Source organism: Hoplias malabaricus, chromosome 4 (genome assembly GCF_029633855.1).
Source record: "Hoplias malabaricus isolate fHopMal1 chromosome 4, fHopMal1.hap1, whole genome shotgun sequence".
NCBI lineage: Eukaryota > Metazoa > Chordata > Actinopteri > Characiformes > Erythrinidae > Hoplias > Hoplias malabaricus.
The window spans coordinates 44,480,416-44,498,609 of NC_089803.1; the positions used below are offsets into that span (position 1 = coordinate 44,480,416).

Consider the following 18,194-nt stretch of genomic DNA (forward strand, 5'->3'; position numbering starts at 1 on the left):
GGAGCCCTGCGAGTGACACCCCTTTAAAAGAGGAAAGGCGTGGGGAACACTCAATTATGTTGTTCCAACCCATTAAATTTCTAATTCTCATAGAAATAAATCCTCCCACGCCTTAATTTATATTGAAGGTATGTCACCAGCAGAGAAGTTTTCCATCAAATAGTATGGGCTTTTGGATATATATGTGTGTAAATATAATGTATCCAATGTAGACCATAAAGCAGGATTTCTCAAGGTTTCTCAGTGACTTGAGTTTCAAGACACCAAACATCCTAAACACAGGGAATCACAGTGTATTCTACCTTTAATTATCTAAAATGTTCTGCTGTATTTTTCAATTACGTGATTGTTGTTAAGGATATTAAAGCCATCAGTGCTAAGTTTGCAAAAGTAAAGCGGATTAGTTTTTAATAAGTCTTCAGCTTTATACTCCACCTCATTTTTGTAAGTAAAGGTCAGGGCTCCTGAACTCCTGCTTCCTTCTCCACAGCAGGTGTTTCCCTCTACTGGCCCTTCATAGACCTCAGATGAGTTAAAGGTAAAGCATCTGGAATATTTGTAGGCAATGCTGAGAACTCAAGACGTTAAAAAGCACAAACAATGAGGATTGCCCTTCCCCTGCTCTATATGTGTGTAATATTCACTTATTTTTGCTCTTTCGGATCACTTAAGGTGGAAATGTCTCCAAACTGCTTGAGTTTCAAATGAGTTTCTGTGGTATTTCAAACAGTGAATAAATATTTAAAGACATGATTAACTGTGTTACTATAACAAAACAAATAATTGCTATTTTGTCTTGACGTGTTACAATATATTTTTGCCAAATCATACATCCTAATCTAAAACTTAAAACCGTGTTAAAAAGTGACATTTTGGAAAAAATGTATAGATTCATTATAGATTCATGAGTCAGCCTGAGATGTTTGTTCATAAAGCAGCAACAATCTAAAAATTGCCAGCTTAAAGACCATCTGTCAGACAACATCAGACTGTGGACTGGAGAACGTGGGAGAAATGGGGAAAACCCTGATATAAATGAATGAATGGAAGGCTTAAAGTCCTTAAAGCCTCTCCCAGCCATATGTGTAATGATGTCTGCATAGCACACTGGTGGTCATTACCAATCTTGGATTACTGCTTGTTTATTAATGACACACCAGCTGAAGACTTGGCGTGTGGCACTAACAATAGAGACTAAGGAAGTGGTAGTGTATTATATAGGTTATTGTTTTTGGTATAGGCCATTTCTTTTTCATTATGTGACACAAAGCAACAGAGTTTTACCAAGGCAACAGCTACTGTTTGCTTTCTTCCACCATGTGGATTTAGTTCCCAGGTGATAGTGTCCTCCGTTGTCTTTTCTTCTCCGTGATCTGTCTCTGTGGGATTTCACTTGGTAACAGCAACCACAGTATGAGCTCTACTGCCTTCTGCACAACTTCAGCTAAACTATATGCTGTCTTCAATTGACATTGTGCACTTTCATACTGTACCAGATGACACTGTAAAATGTATGCCTTAAAAGTGAAGAAAAACTGTAACCCAGCTAAACCAGTTATTAGCTCCAGGGAATTTTGGGCTCTGGCTCAACCTGGAGCTGTCAGAGAGAGTGTTTTCTGGGGGAGTACTTGTTTTCAGATGGGTTTGTTCTCGCCTCAACCCAGAGCACATTTGTCAATGCTTCTTAAAGGAGCCCTAGGTAGCAATTTCCCCTTAATGTACAGGTTCAAAATCATTGCAGTGTTTGGCTGACATGTAATGGGGAAAATAGAGCCTTTTTTGTTGCTACGTCGGGCTCAGCACTGCAGAAATTGAACTAAATATTTGTGTTTGGACCATTGCTGTCTTTTCTTATATTATCTTTGGTTTCTCTATGCTTTTGTAAAGTATTGTGGGTAATGACATGCTCTTTGAAATGCTCTCCATTAATAAAACCTATGGAAGTCTATCAACAAAAAACACCAAATGCACAAAACATCTTTATGCATGGCTTTTCTGGTCTAAGTAGCTCAGCTGCTGAATATAGATTATCATTACTGAAGGCTCTCTGGGTGGCAGCTGGGTCTTCATCTCTCTAGTCTTAAAGAGGGGCTTCCTTCAGGAAACAGGAGGCAGGGGGGCTACTGAGGGATACTATTGACCATTCTGAGTCTCATGGTCTCTTTTGATTTTGTGTGTGTGTCCGTCTGTGGGGGTAGGGGACCTCCAATGAAAATAACTGACAGGTTAATTAAGCGCACACACAAGATTAATCTATCAACAAAAGAAGACAACAGTGAGAAAGAAGGGGTTTCCCTGCACCGTGGTTAGATGGGGACCCATGTGTGAGCCACTGGTGCATGTACAAACACACACACACACACATATTAACATAGACGCACACGCATGTGCCACGTGCTGGCTCTCGAATGTGGATGATGCGAAGAAGCCCGTCGGGACATGTGTGGGGTGGTGATCCTCTTAGGCGATTACTGAGCCTGCGCTGGACGACCTGCGTGAGGAGCATGTGGACACTTGCCTCCTCTCCTCCCCCTCTATATTTATTCTCCAGGCCACTCACTCGGCTGTCTCCGCATTTAATTAAATCCCAAATGTGGGCAGTAACTCATGCAGACATTCATTATACCAGGATTACAACATTCATGCCCATTGTAGCCCAACTGCCATGTTCTGGGGCCGTGAAAGTCAAGGATGTCTGGCTTTAAAAAATAAAAATTGGGATGCATTATATAAAGTGTACGGTACTATTGCTTTGAGACATGAAAATTTATTGTTGCATTTAGTTGCAATTGTGCTTGTGATGTTAGAGGTGTTTATGAAACTAGACTGTTAAGTATTTCAGGGGTTTGTATTTAGCAGACCAAAACTAAACTGGATTTTCATTAGAGAAAATAAAGTATATTCGGAATTACGATAAAGGTAAACTTTGCCATTTTTGCTACTAGGGTCTCCCTAAAGTGTAATTCACTTTTACAGCGTGGTCCAGAAATCAAAGGCGAGTCAGAGGGGAGGGAGTAATTTTGTAATTTTGATGTTAAAATATTACCTAGTGTTCCTTTTAAAGCTACTTATGATCATTTTGTAGTGGTATGAATGTTAACATTTTCAAGGCAGCTAAGACAAGCCAGTCTAAGTTTATAGACTGTTTAATGTAGTTTAATATAAGAATTGGGAAGAACTTAAAGGTGAGATATTATTTAAAAAAAAAAAAAAACACTTTTCAGTACATGTGCACATTCATTTGGAGACCATACTAACCCACACACTGTGACATAAACAACCGACAGGCTGCCTTATTTAAAAAATGATCAAAAGCTGAGGTATTCAGACTTTGCTATGCTTACTACATCAAGTAGTAACAGTGACTTAAAAATGTTTCTGCCTCCTCGTATCTCCAACCACAGTGCTGAACCCAGAAGGTTAAAAGGAACATAGCAAACAACGGGCACATAGAAACCAGAGTACTGGGCAAAAATGTCTCGCCAAGCAAGCATAGCTGAAAGCAAGCACTTCCATTCACCCATATTAGCTCATTTGCATTTAAATGGGCGGCATAGCTTTTTAAAAATTCCCTTTTTTTTTTTTTTTTTGTGCATTTGTGTGAAATATGAAGTGCAGATAACCAAGTGTACTGATTAAAGGGGACACATTATACCCCTTTAAACAGGTTAGAATATGCCTTTGGGTTATACAGTACATGTTCATGAAGTACTTTGCACAAAATCACTCAGGGTTTCAGTCCCTTTCATGCCCCACACATCCCATGTTTACGCTGAGCATTTAAGGTGGAATAAAAATTTTAAAGAACTCAATATAGCACTTGGAAATAACATTTTTAAAGGTGGTATGAAATAGTAAGCAACTTTTAGACTGTACTTTTAAGTGAAGTTTAAATGAGTAGTAGTTAGCTTCAGAACATCAGTATGTTCACTTTTCAGCTTTAAAGTTTGGTTCATGACACGGTGGCACTTAAGGTAGTGGAGGGCAGCTGCACGCCACATCTACGTATATAAATTCCTGCAGCTGTACTTAGACTATTTAATAACAATCCAACCTCGAGAAGAAAAGTCACAGGTAAACCTCACTGCTGTTTCTGCAGCTCAGTCTTGGGGAGTCTTTTTTCCCCTCTTTTCCTTTCCTGAAGTATAGTTTCTCTTCATCTTCTGATTATACCCAAACTCTCCCTAACTTGAGACGAGGGGGCTTTTTGTTAATGCGGTGCCGAATGCAATGTGCGTAGTGAGCATATAGGGTGGTCCAGCTCTGCCTATACAAACACCTTCATGAATGACAGGGTGGATCTATGCAAATTTCCCTAGTGTTTATGTTATAATAAGGGAGCCACCCAAACAGCTTGTAGAAGCATGTGATTCCTGACACCAAAATCTTCATTCAACTGACTCACAGAAAACAGATGGATGTTATTTTTTTTTTCATGCTTGGAGTGTTTATAGGAGCAGTAGAGACTCAAGTAGAAATACAAAAGCATGCAAAAAGTGAGTCTTAATAGGTGAGGCATAATATGTCACCTTTAAATCTGGCAAAAACAGAGAACAGGGCTGGACAATACATCCATAATTTACATCACAAAATATTTCTTAATTTTATAATTCTGATATTGATATGAACTGTATAAAAATGACTGAAAAACTTCCAAGAACAAATGAGAAACATGACATCACCATAAAACCTCTGGGCTCTGTTAATATAAAAAATTTTAAACTAAATTTTAAATGGATTGCATTGAACTGATGGCTGCGTCCTGTAATGACAGTCAGTCCGTGACAGATGTTGTAAATAATGTATTGAAATATTGAAAATGTTTAAAAATCATATATTTGTCTATAACACTACATATATATGTTGAATTATTGTCTAGCCCTAACAGAGAAAAGAAACCCCTAAAGGTAAATGGCTAAAAGCTACAGCTTTTGCTTCTCACACTTCACTCCTGGGTACTCAGTCTGACCTGAGCTGTGGCTCATTCTCATATTCTCATTTAACAGAACAAACAGGAATTTTTTTCTGTGTTCTGGTGTCCTGACTAGGACTTTTTAAACAGAGGCGAGAATCCAGTGCAAATAATGATCAAAATCATATAAAAACTGAAACATATTGTTACAGTCTTGTAAATCAGTGGGCTATTACCTGCCCTTATTTCTAAGCAGTATTTAGTTCATTGCTCAACTCCTAAAGCTCCTAAAGAAGCAATTTCTAGAGAAACTCCAGGGCCTGTAGATGTCCCGGCTTTAGACGTGGTGAACGGCGCTTGTACAGTGCGTGCAGGAGACTCCGGAATATTACCCGCGCCAGTCTCACATGTGCTGACTCGGATGTTACCCGGACTCGAGGAGGATAAAATCTGGGTAAGATCCGGGACAAATGTTGTGGGTGGTCGAGTTCACACATACAACTTCTCCGGGTAAACACCGGAACATTTTTTGGATTACCGTGCATGTGTGAAAGGGGTATAAATTTGTATTCACTGTCCGAAATACCACATAAACTCATTTGTTACTTTAGATGTTTAGCTTTTGTAGCACTTTTGGTTTGTTTACTTTTATTCAGTTACCCGTCTCCTGGATTTAGAGTCATTTCTACCTTTTAAGTAATCAGAAACAGCAAAAATAAGTCAAGTGCTTACAGACACTAGGGCTTAGTAAAGATATTAGCACGCAAAGGGTGAGGAAATGTCATCTGAATTTTATATATATATTTATATTTATAATTAAAGGCGTAACACGGCCTTTAATGAAAATTTAAATTGGCTTTTTTACCAAAACTCTAATTGTTATGTTCAACAATGTCTCTCTAGTTGTTGAGAAACTGTCTACTGCTCTCAGTGAGAGTTGCCGCATGTAGCAGAAGCTTGTTTTTGGGGTTTTGGCATTTTTCTGTGCTCAAGTCCTGCCCTGCTGACGAGAGAGGAATGCCCTCGCTTTGTATGCAGCAGAGCCCTCTGGAGAATGTGGTCGAGCTCTGCCCAAGCTATCGGGTCATGGCATGGCCTTTACGCTGCCCACTTGGCCATCTGCGACACAGAATGGATTTTTTGTTTTGTCCTCTGCTTTTCCTCTCTCTGCCCCTCCTTTCCTCTGCTTTGTGACATTTAGTGGGCTCAAAACACCAACACAGCAGACTGAAAAGTGGTCTTTGATACATCATTATACTCAACCCCATGCTGTTCTCATAAATCTCTGTCACTCTTGTGCTCTCTCTCTCTCTGCTCTCTCCTTTCTTTTTTCCTTTGTCTATTTTCTTTTTCTTATCACTCCATGTCAAAATATATATTTAATATTTAAAAAAATTTTCCTCTCATTCTGTCTAAGCTCAATTTAACCATTCCTGTGTTGAGGGAAACCCTTTGTCACTGAGACCTCAGGCCCCTGTCTCGTGTGAACCTGCTTGGGGTGTGTGTGTATATGTGTGTTTGTGTGTGTAACAATAGGAGCATTGTAAAAGCCTGGCCCAGACCTGCGGGATTAGGTCCGTGCTCAGCCGAGCCTCTTCATTAGTCAGTCCCCTCTCTCTTTCCCCTCCTTCTCCACGTCCCTCTCTCTTTCTCTCTTCATCCTGTTCACTCTCTGTCCCACTGCGTTTCTCATCCACTCGCTTTGAGGACTGTGACAGGCAGTTGACTTGAAGTTTGAGCTGTTGGCTGAGCTGCTGTCTTTGGACTAAAGCGATATTGATTTACCTCTTAAATAAAAAGTCAGCTGATGTGCTTTTACCTCACTCATTTTTATTTTGAAAATGATCTTTTGTTTGATTCAGCTATTCAGGTGAGCCTCCTTTCAGAATCATTATTATCTTTGCAGAGTTTGCATAGGACAACATAGCATTTAGGCTTCAAAGTGGACTTTGCTTTGAACATTTTTTGGGATTTATTCATTTCCTCTTTATTATAGCACAAGTTGAATGACACGTCTTCCAATAGCCTCTTACTGGTGTGTGTGTATATGTGTGCGCGCACCATGCTTTGTTTCCTCAGCTGTGCTGATGTTGACTGAACTCTCTTAATCCGCAGGGAAGACAACCTCGACTTGTTGTTTTTTGTCTCTGTAATGCCCATGGTTGGTGTCCTGTGAGGTGCTTCAGAGCAAGCCAAGACAATCATAGATGTTTAAGTGTGGATCCGAGTAATTAGCAATTTATTACCACACTTAATCAGCTTGACAATTCATGTCTTCTTGACTTATCTTTTCTTATAGCTTAGTCTGCTTTGATTCCCGGTGGATAAGAGGCATGACATACTTTCAGTAAGACAGGAAACTGGGCTTTGCTTAAACACTGCTGTCTGATTTCTTTGTGTCTGGTGCTGTATGTAAACATATGAAAAAATTTCTGAAAGATAGGGCGCTAAAATCATTGGTCACATACTATTTAGTAAAGACTGTGAAGTATTTATATATGTTTGAGAGAAGCTTACCTGTGGGATGTGAATCCAGAATGTGGTGTGTATGATTTTTTTTTTCTCTCTCTCTCTCACTCTTACTCATATTCTTATTGGCATTTGCTTTTTTTTTTTTTTTTTTTTGCTGTGTCTCAGAATGAATAGTTGAAGAGGCAAAGCTCTCCTAATTGCAGTTATGGCAGTGCAAGCTACACTACAGGTAAGGCACCTTTTACAAGATATTTTGGTGAGTAATATCCAGTCATGGTAATGTGAAAATTAAATATTTAAAGTATTAAAGCAGCACTAGGTAAGATATATGGTATTTTTGCACCTGGACTCCCCCTATAGTTGCAGAGTGTAATTCACTTTTACAGCACTGTCCTGAAATCATGGGAAAGTGGGGAAGGAAGGAGGGGGTTGGTTTCCTACCCTCCTCCAAAAGTTATATAGCACAGTTCCTTTAGTGCTGAGTCTGGAGGAGCAATGACAGAGACTCTGTGCTCCTTGTTACATGTCAGTGAAGCATCACAGTGAGTTTGAAGATGCGATTTTAAGGGAAAATACTACCTAATGTTGCTTTAACAGATACATTTCTGTAAGCGGAAGAGCATTTTGTTTATTTTACTGCATGTGGCAATGACGACGTCAGCCTGGGAAGGGAGAAGCCATAGGCAGGAGACTGTTTTCACTCTGGCCATTTATTAACAAATTTAAAAATAAACCGCTTTTTGGCCTAGACAAATCTTTGTCAGTCTGCCACTGCCTCATCTCCTCAACTCTCTCTTACCCTTTATACCTGCCAGTTAGGGCTCGGTGGTATGACCAAAAACTTATCTCAATATGCCTAAAAGAAATGGCGATATACAATACGATACGATATTATGAAAACCATAACCAAATATAATGTCAAAGTATTAGTGTTTATTTTTAACACCAAATAGAATGTGCTGCATTATCTAACCGTAATTATCAACTGTATGTCTAAGAAATAGTGATGTCCCGGTCAAGTTTTTTTTTTTTTTGTTTGTTTGTTTTTGCTCCTGATTCGAGTCTTTTAATATTGAGTATCTGCCGATACCGAGTCTGAAAAAATTTGATTTTCCTACATAGTATTTTTACACAGTGCACACTTTAAATAATTCAGCCCAGTGTATATGTTTGATACGGAATATCTTGCATTAAGAAACAAACTGCCTGCATTAAGCTACTGCTTAATTTTTTTTTTAATAACAAAGTACACAAATGGTGTCTTCACAAACAGTTCATATAAATAATTTAATCTGATATGAAATGATCTAATGTGATTTTTATGTATAAAGAATTACTTGGATTCTAAAAGTCAATCAGGTTTATTGTCATCACAGAGGTGTTGAGGGAAAAATTAAATGAAGTTTCTTCAAGACACACTTCAAGCAAAGCCACATAACCAACAAACCCCTGTAGGTGGGACTGTGACTCCATTGGATGTAGCACTAAATGATGGACAGCTAAGTCTGGTTGCTGATTGGTTAAATTAAATTGACGACCAATTGCATTATCAGTTTTGGAGCCGTGGAGTATAGTGATCGATCGATATATCGGCCAATATATTAGCGCAAGAGACCGATATTTACACAATGCACATAGGCAATGCTGTGGGCAGCTCCGTCATTCTGCCTGTTAGAGCGCCCCTTGTGTCCATTTTGCCATCTTACAGGCATTATTTTCTCTTCTTCAGCTCTCACTATTTATTATGACTGCTCTCAGAAACGACTGAGTTGATAATTGTAACACTAGAAAGCCAGCGTTATTTAGCCTCTTATTTCACTCATTGGTCAGCGGCGCCTATAAAAAAAAATCACTCATTGTTATATCTGTCAGTATATCTCAAATATTACAAGTCCAAAGTCGACAGTTAATGTACCAAATTAAAGCTTAAAGTCACTGATTTTCATTGATTAAATCATTTTATATATAATCTCATTTGATAAATAAGTATTTTTGCTGTTACTGGAAATTGTTATGAAAAAATATTAGTGACACTACATATTTTTCATGGCGCCATATTTGAGTAATGTGTACATATCATACACCAATCGAACGGTCAGATTCTCAGGATGATGAAGATATACAGTAAAATTTAGGACTAAGGAATTAAAGCCAAAAAAATAATATATTCCAAACTTGCTCATCGATGACAAAACCGCTCCTTCTCGAAGCCTGAAGAGCCCACAAGTGGCTCACACACAAAGATAGCACAGCATCGCTTACCTTAGATAGTCCCCTTCAAAACGAGACTAATCCTCATGTTTGTGTCAAGATTACTGGCCGAAAAAAAAATCCGGAAAAAATAGTACACATTTTCAAAAAATAATTAAAACATGATCCCCGTGGACCCATGTCACACTGCCGCGTAGCTTAGGCGTTCAGCTTTCCAATGTCAATGAAGTCGGTATACCAATCAGGGTCAGAGTTATGACGATGTGCACCCATGGAGGAGGGACAAACAAAAAAAAAAAAAAACATAGAATGTGTAGATATTTGCGATATCCCCCAGCTCTAGCTTGAGTTAAATTCAAGTTCACGCACCTGCATTTGAAAACTCGTGCTTACGTTGCAATAACGCGATATGGCAAAAGTCTTACCGAATCAAAATACATACCGGTTTTATCGTGATCAATATTATATTGCTTACACCTACTGCCAGTGCCGACCCATATTATGGCTTGCTCACTTTGTGCAGCTCGGGGCTTGGTTCTGAACTCCTATGTCTGACCAATGCACTGCAAATAAATGTTACAAATATACTAATCTGAATATTTGGCATCCATCCACACTCTATAAAATATTTTTCATAACAACTGTTTATAAGTTGGGCTAGCACACTTTGATTTAACTAGCTAAACGGCCTAAATAAGAACCTAGGGCATGGATACCAATGTTACAAATTAGTTTATATGTGAAACAAGTGCTGGGCGATATGAGCGCAAATCAATATCATGATTAATTGTACATTTTACCATGATTACGATTAATTAACAATTTTTTTTTATAGTTTTTGGATTTTGACCCTCATAATTCAGGTTTGTACTGGTAATATGCTCCAGTATTAAATATGGGATATATTTCTAATGTTGCTGGGAACTTGTTCCTCTCTTGTTTTGTGAGCACTGTCGTCTTAATTATAGCCAAAACGCAGCACGTCTAAGACGCTTATTCGGGCCTCAGCGTTTAGGTTGCTTCCATGTTGCAGATCGGGGCAGAATCATGTGACTACAGCTTGGTAGCGTGGTTTTAAAGGGACAGTACATGAACACACAATGGGGACATACCAGAATAAAAATAATCGATATAATCTGTATATAGACAAATTATGTCAATTACAAGTTCCGAATGTTGATTAATTTTCAATTAAATGCCCAGCTCTATGTGGAAGGTTACATAGTTAAGGCAGACTTGGTCAAGGTTTTAATGAGTATAGTGATAAGTGATCTGATTGGCTAAAGTGAAAATTAGCAGTGTTTAATCAGTTTAAATAGAAAGTATAGTTAAGTTTAATGACTCTGCAGGCTTTGCAGAGAAAGAATAACAAGGTTTCATCACACTACTGTTATGCCTGGCCCACTCTACAGAAAAATCAGGCCAATTTTGCAACCAATTTCCTTATACCGACAGTCACAAGATGTCTCCCTATTATAGGATGATCGTAAACTATTATTTTCCAAGATTATCCTGTAGTGTGGGGAGTCCAGAATCCAGTCTTTACTCCTCTGATCTTTTCTCAATGCAGTCAGGCCCTGATTGTGAATTGTAAATATGAAGCATGTTCAGTATTTATGACTCAGAATCCTGTAGTGTGGGGTGAACGCAAACTGTCAGGTGTGAAACGTGATGTTAACATCATGCCTGAAAGACCGCAAACCAATAAGAGTCAAATGAGGGTTATGGTTTGTTTACTTCTAGTGTTGTGAGAAAGTCCTGTCTTCTCTCGCGATGTAGCAGTTCAAAAGAAACCTTCATGCAGTTTTGAGGAAAGAAAGTGTCTGGGGGGTGTGGCTTTTTTTAGAGTCGATTGTGTAGTGTGGGGACTTTGATGACCAACAGTAATAAACAAGGGAGGGAATGAATAGTTTATATTTTGTTACATTGATTCATCTCCACGCTAGACACAATGGGCACAATTATCAGAGCCTACAGAAAAGAGTACAACCTTTGGGTTTCTGGGCTTAATTGATCAAATCAAGAAATGACGCTTGATTTGGTTTACATGTGTAAAAGAATGTGAACAGAATAAGGCTTCAGAGGCAAAACATTGAACACTATGGGGAATCAGTTCTTTGACCCATAGCCATCTGAGTGCCACTTCTCTATAGCAGGCAATTTAGCTTTCAAAAAAGAGAGCTTACCTTTGCCCATAACATGGGACATGTTAACATTTTTACTTTGTAATGAAAATGTCTTGTAGAAAGAGGGAGAGTGTGGGTGAGGGTACATGTAATGGGTGGGAGTATTCATGTCTCCAGCACAACCACAGACACTCATCACAATGCAGTTCAACTGCCAAAAACAATACCAAAAAAGGTAAGTGTTAGCTAATACAAAACTTCATTTTGTATATTTTTATTTACAATTTAACCTGCAAACATTTTACATTTAAATCTTTCAATTTGGATCTTCAAATAATCCAAATAATTTGTTCATATTTAATATTTAATTAATAATTAAGCATTCAACCATATTTTTTTTCCAATCACAGCACCCTTTAAACTAAGTTTTAAGTGTCTCCAATCTAAAATGTATTTTCCATATTGCCATTTTTCAAAAAAAGAGTCAATGAACTAAACATCACTGTTCAAACAACTCAATATTCATTTTAGTCTCTGTCATGTCTGTAGGCATATATGGGACGTCATACAAAACGTGTGGCCTGTGCATTATGTAATGTGTACGTGCCGTGTGTGCATGCATGCATATGTAATCACAGTACTGAGAGGATGGGTCTATGAGTCTGCATCTGCCCTGGGCCTCATTTATTTCTGCTGTGTATAAAGGCTTTTAAATTGTTGCATGTAGATGGGAATTTAAAGAGACCTTTTTTTTAATCATTCTGCCTTGCATTTATGAACCTAAACAAGAAATGATTGTTGACAAACAGTCTGTGTTTTACATGGCTAAGCCAAAAGCACTGCTTGGAGATTTATTTATTTTTATGTTATTTTATTTTATTCTTATTTTAAAACTTAGGTTATATATTTAAATAGGTTGTAGTTATTCTGGTTATTTACTTATTTTGAAACTAGTATTATATTATATTTTGAAAATATTACAGTCAGACTTGTGTTGACATTCTGTGTTTGAGTGCGGCTGTTGCACATCTACCAGAATGTGTAGTATAATTTAGCCACAATTCTTAGTGTAAAATAGCCAGTACCCACTTATTTTCAATAAAGCACTTTATTTGATTAATGTTGTTAATAGAGAACTGATTTTTGTCTAATTAAAATTCAACACATTTGGTAGCCCATTAAAGAGCTAATCATTTTATTACTGTCTTTGTTAATAGAAAATACTTAAAATATGCTGTGGTGTTTTATGTGTTTATTAATCTTACACAGTATGGACTTAAAGTGAGATATTAGCCAAAAATGGCCATATGTCATTTTGTTTTCTAAAAAAAATCCTTTGCTGTTGTTTCTAAATCATCATCATAGATTCTACTGTGTGCATTCTTGGTTGATTTGCAACCTCATGTTAAAGCCTGTACTTAAAGACTAATCTCATGTTTTGCCTATAATGACTGCATATATTGTTTATTATAATCAGTGTTCAATCCTAAAGCTCTTCCTGAAACTTTTCCTCAGCAAAAATAATTTTAAAATACAAAGAGATTTTAATAAAGTTAAACAAAAAGAACGGGTTCCTCTAGCCTGTTTGTCATGCAAATCACATATACACATTTATCTCCCTTCCAAAAATACAAGGAAGTTCTAGTATTTTTGTGATTATACATATATTTTTAATTATCAGACAGTACTAATTATATTCCACTTTACTCATCTTGCATTGATTCTTTATTTTACATATAATATATCCATTATTAAAAACATCAGTCTTGCGGCCCGGTCACACTGTGTATTGTCCGCATGTTTTCGTGAGCAAATTTCAATTAATTTCAATGAGATTTGCCACAATGGGCACATTTTGTGTGAGCGACTTCCCAGCGAATACATTTCACCTGCGAATTTCGCGTCGAGTTCAACTATGGTGAACTTTAACCCGCAAATTTGCGTCCCACGACCAATAGCGCTGCTGCTCTGGCTGTGTGACCTGGCTGTGGCCAACATGGAGGAAGCTGATTGTTGCAGTTTCAAAACAGATGCTATGCTAGAGCTGTTCCTCTGTGAAACTGCTGAACCAAAATTAAGGACTATTTACAAAGCTGATTTCTGTCCCCAGCCTTATCCACACATATTTTGTGAGGTGACGCGAAAAGCAAAAACGGTGTGACCAGGCCTTTAGGAATTGTCCATTTAATTAGCTAACATATATATATTTTTTAGTTAGTTTACTGCCCTGATTATTAGGGAATGCAGTTGAAAGGTAAAAGAGACATGACCCTCCACAACACATATCCTTTCTTTTACTTTCTACATTGATGCCTCCTGGCAGGATCCTAACTAGAAGACTCAAATAGAGCAGCTTAATAATAATGTAGACAGGGGCATTGTCAGGTTACAGCCACTCCCTGGTTTTTAGATTTTTTAGAACACAGAGGGAGGGTCTGGGCACAGGGTCTGAATAGGTTTCTTCTCTTTTACAATTGACTGGAGGAAGAAAAAAAAAACAGGTTTTGAGAGTTTCAAGAAAAACTTTTGTTTTGCCTCAATATGTAATAATACTCATTATAATAATACAGTATAATACTGTGGTCTGCACACATACACTTAAACACTTATTGTAGTTAGATTAAAAGAGAATGTGACAAGTGTTGTCTGCATTTTTAGATGTACATTCAGTCCCTGTTCAGGGTGTTCAGGCTACTTGTTTGAGAATTGTTTGGAAGGGATTCTAAGGGAGAGGCTGGATGAACAGTCACATGCATAGTGAGGTTTTTTTTTTTTTTTTTGCCCAGATGTGTAAGATGACTGTTGTGCCTCAGAGTGCTCCGTCTCAAACGTGACTGCAAAATGTGATGGGAAATGGAGCACTTATTCACGTGCTCATGTTAATAATTAAATTTTAGCTTTCCAGTAAAGAGAAACTGCTGAAAGTAGAATATATCAGCCATTCTAATCTTGTTTTGCATGCTGGCTCAGATTAAATTTTGCCAAGTATGTGGCAATGTGAAAAACTAACCCAATTAATGTTCACCTAATGGATCTTTCCTGTGTGTCACCTGCCGATTGATAGTTTTTTCTCTTACACATGAGCCTTAAACAAGCCTTTTCCTTCAAAACTACCAGAGACTGTAGTAGTTTCGAGCAGTGTGCTCATGTTACAGTGAGTGCTCCAGAGCAGATTAGAAGTGGGGGAGTTTAAATGTTCTCTATGAGAATCCATTGTTGGATCAGATGTGAGTTTCCATTGCTGTGTGTTTGTGGTTTACTTTGTTTGAATCTGAAATGCCTGAGCATGAGAGTCTGATTTCTGCTGGACTTTAACAGAATTGTTTGGTATGGGCATGGAGCTGTATCCCATTGTATAAATGTGTGATTTTCTCTAGCAAATTCCAGGTTTATAAGGTTTGTTTGCTACAAGTGATTAATATTAGTCTTAAATTAGATGTCAATGTTGAGGTTAGAGCTTTCTATCTTGATTATGTCCTTAAAGGGAACATCTATGATTGCAGGGAAACAATGTTCTCACTGGTTTGTTTATGTTCAGAAGCTTCTCATCTTTTAAGGTGAAACACTCACTGTTTGAATTGCCCACAAAATTTATTAGGGGTCCAAGCACTGCAAGTGTTGGAGCCCTATTGTTTTTGGTCTGTTTCCTCTTCTTTTTCTCAGATGAAACACAATGGGCAGCTCAAACCCGTCACTGCCTGTATCTCCTACCCTGTGTGGCGTAGAGACGAAATTCAGGTCAGACCCTACAAAAAAGCCTCAAGAACCCATAAGCTCCGCCTACTTAGATTTTGAGCTAATTTGCATAATATGCAAAATTGCACAAATTTTTGAGCACGAACTAGTCCCTGGAAATGTACCCAATATGGACATATGTGGTATCAGCAGAATCCTAAGAACCTGAACTTTAATAATTATCAATGCTCAGCTTCCAGACTCCGCCCAATTACAGAGGTGGAGCTCGCGTTCCAAAAATCAGACAAATACAGCTATAACTCACAAACGCTTTCTTCTAATGTTACGATACTTCACATGCTTGATCCCTATAAGGGCTGGAATACATAAGTACTTGGTTGTACAACTGCAAGCCTAGGGGGCGCTGTAACAACAAAAAATTTGTTACGCTTCACAGGTTTGTCCGATTGACATGCCAATTGGTATTCATGTAGTGGGTGATGTCCTGAATGAGATTCTATGATGATGATGTCATATTTGAAAAAACGTGGGCGCCATCAGTCAATCAAATTTCAGCAGCTGTTTAATGACCTTAACAAGGTCCTATCATCATGAGACTTGCATGGTATGTTCATGGCAGCACTTCCTAAGCCCATAACATTTTTCATAATGATAGCCACTTAGGGGCGCAATTCAAATTTTCAACATGGAAAATATGGAATATCTCAGTGAAAATTAAACATTTTGACAAGCTGTTTGTTTTATTGCATACTCTGCATAGTGTCTTACAACTTTGCAATTACAACTATTGTCAAAAAATGCATAGTTTATGCACAGTAGTCAGGTATGTGAAAATGGAGCTTTTCGAACTCCTCCCTGGAAATTTGTCTTATCAATAAACAACTGGTATTTTTGAAGTCTGTATAGACCGTAGGTAAATAATTATTTTAAAAAGTTTGAACTTTTTACACGCTGTTGCGTCAGTTATTTAACAAATATGCATGGGTGGTGCTTGATGCACTCTTTGAGCTATAACTCAAACAAACTTTGCCCAAATCAAACAAAACTTGGTACACATATGTATGTCATTACTCTGAAGTACTGTGCCAAATGTGACCACATTGCACAGAAGGGGGGCGCTACAATTAGACAGCAACTGGTTGCATAGGTTATTTGATTACACCACCACCTAGAGATGCAGTACCAGCAAGATGAGATTGAAAGGAGCTTGTGCATTTTCATAACTTACGACTAAAGTATTTGTCAGTTACAGCTGTTTATTATGCAATGTTTCAAAGGCAAGCTGCACATCTCTATGTAAGCAGAGGCTGCAGTCACACAGTAATGAAAGTTCCACATTTTTTTGATAATTACTAAAGTTCAGGTTCTTACGATTCTCATGATACCACATATGTCTATATTGGATTTTGATCTAAGGACTAGTTCTTGCTCAAATATATGTCCGTTACATCTCATCTATGCCTGCAGACATGTCTTTGTTATGCAGAATGACCCCTCAGCCCCTCCCTCTCCTCCTCACACACACAGTCACCTCTCCCCCTCCCCTCCCCCCTGCCAGTCAGAGAGGGCCAGAGGGGACACACAATTGAACGCAGATCTAAACAAGTCAACAATAATATTATGACCACCTCCTTATTTTACATTCAGTGTTCATGTTTTCAGCTCCATTGTCCACAGGAGCACTTTGTAGATCTAAAATGACAGAGGGGTCCACCTCTTGCTCTGCATACTTTCATTTCCCCTTTTCACATGTTCTTCAATGGTCAGGACACCCACACAGTAGGTATGCTGAAAATGTATGAGCTATTGCCTCTGCCTTCATTTCTATAATGTGGACCATCAGAGTAGGTGTGTGTAACAGTGTGGACAGTGAGTGGACACAGGTTTTAAAGTCTCCAGCAGCACTGCTGTCTGATCCACTCATAAAAGGACAATACACACTGACTTATCACCACAATGTTAGTGTCAATACAGTGCTGAGAATGTATGAGCAACTGTCTCTGAATTCATATCTATAAGTTGGACCAATAAAATATGTGTATCTGAGTGTGGACAGTGAGTTGACACGTGTTAAAATCTCCATCAGCACTGCTTTGTCTTATCCACTCATAAGAGCGCTACACACACTGCCATATCACCACAATGTCAGTGTCAAATCATATCTGCTTTTTTGGGTCCTGAACATTGGGTCATAATCCAGGGTGAAATTCCAGAAGGAGTTCTGTGCTCTCTGCTGTCTCTGTAACCCAAGCCCAACACTCACCTGTCTGCAGACCAGAAATTCACACACTCATTCACACTCACTCCCTCTTAAAATCCTGCTCTGCTGAGACACCAGAACACCAAGGATCATATTTAAAAGCACTACAAAATCTATCCTAAAGTGTTGCTCCTGTATCAGGAAATGTCATATGCTAACCTTTTAGTCCACAATCAGACACATTCAGCAGACAGTGTCCTGTGTCCACTGATGACGGACTCCAGTACAAGAAACTCCACATCATATCTGCTGTTTGGGGTCCTGAACATTAGGGTGAGAAACCAGGGTGCAACTCCAGAGTGACATCTGTGCTCTATGCTGTCTCTCTCATCCGCTACTCCTCCATCTCATGCTACACCTCCAAAGAGATGCCAGAACAGCATGGAACATCTTACAAACACTACACAAACTTCCCCAAAAGCCCCTACTATCTCAGGACAGCTCATATGCTAGCACATTGTTCTTCTACCAGCGAATACCAGCTTGGACCCCAATAATTGTCGCTTGCGGCTATATT

At 38.4% G+C, this 18,194-nt stretch overlaps 1 protein-coding gene across 2 annotated transcripts in view; it reads left to right on the forward strand.

Annotated features, from left to right (window-relative positions):
- gas2l3 (growth arrest-specific 2 like 3) overlaps positions 1-18,194 on the forward strand; it is a 36,288-nt gene that overhangs the window by 603 nt on the left and 17,491 nt on the right. Inside the window, exon 2 of one of the 2 annotated variants that reach the window (XM_066668443.1) lies at positions 7,550-7,613. The exons of the other annotated variant lie outside the window; for it this stretch is intronic. Within the exon in view, the coding sequence (XP_066524540.1) occupies positions 7,590-7,613 (24 nt within the window). The 5' untranslated portion in view covers positions 7,550-7,589. The remainder of the gene's footprint in view (positions 1-7,549; positions 7,614-18,194) is intronic. 2 annotated transcript variants of the gene reach the window in all.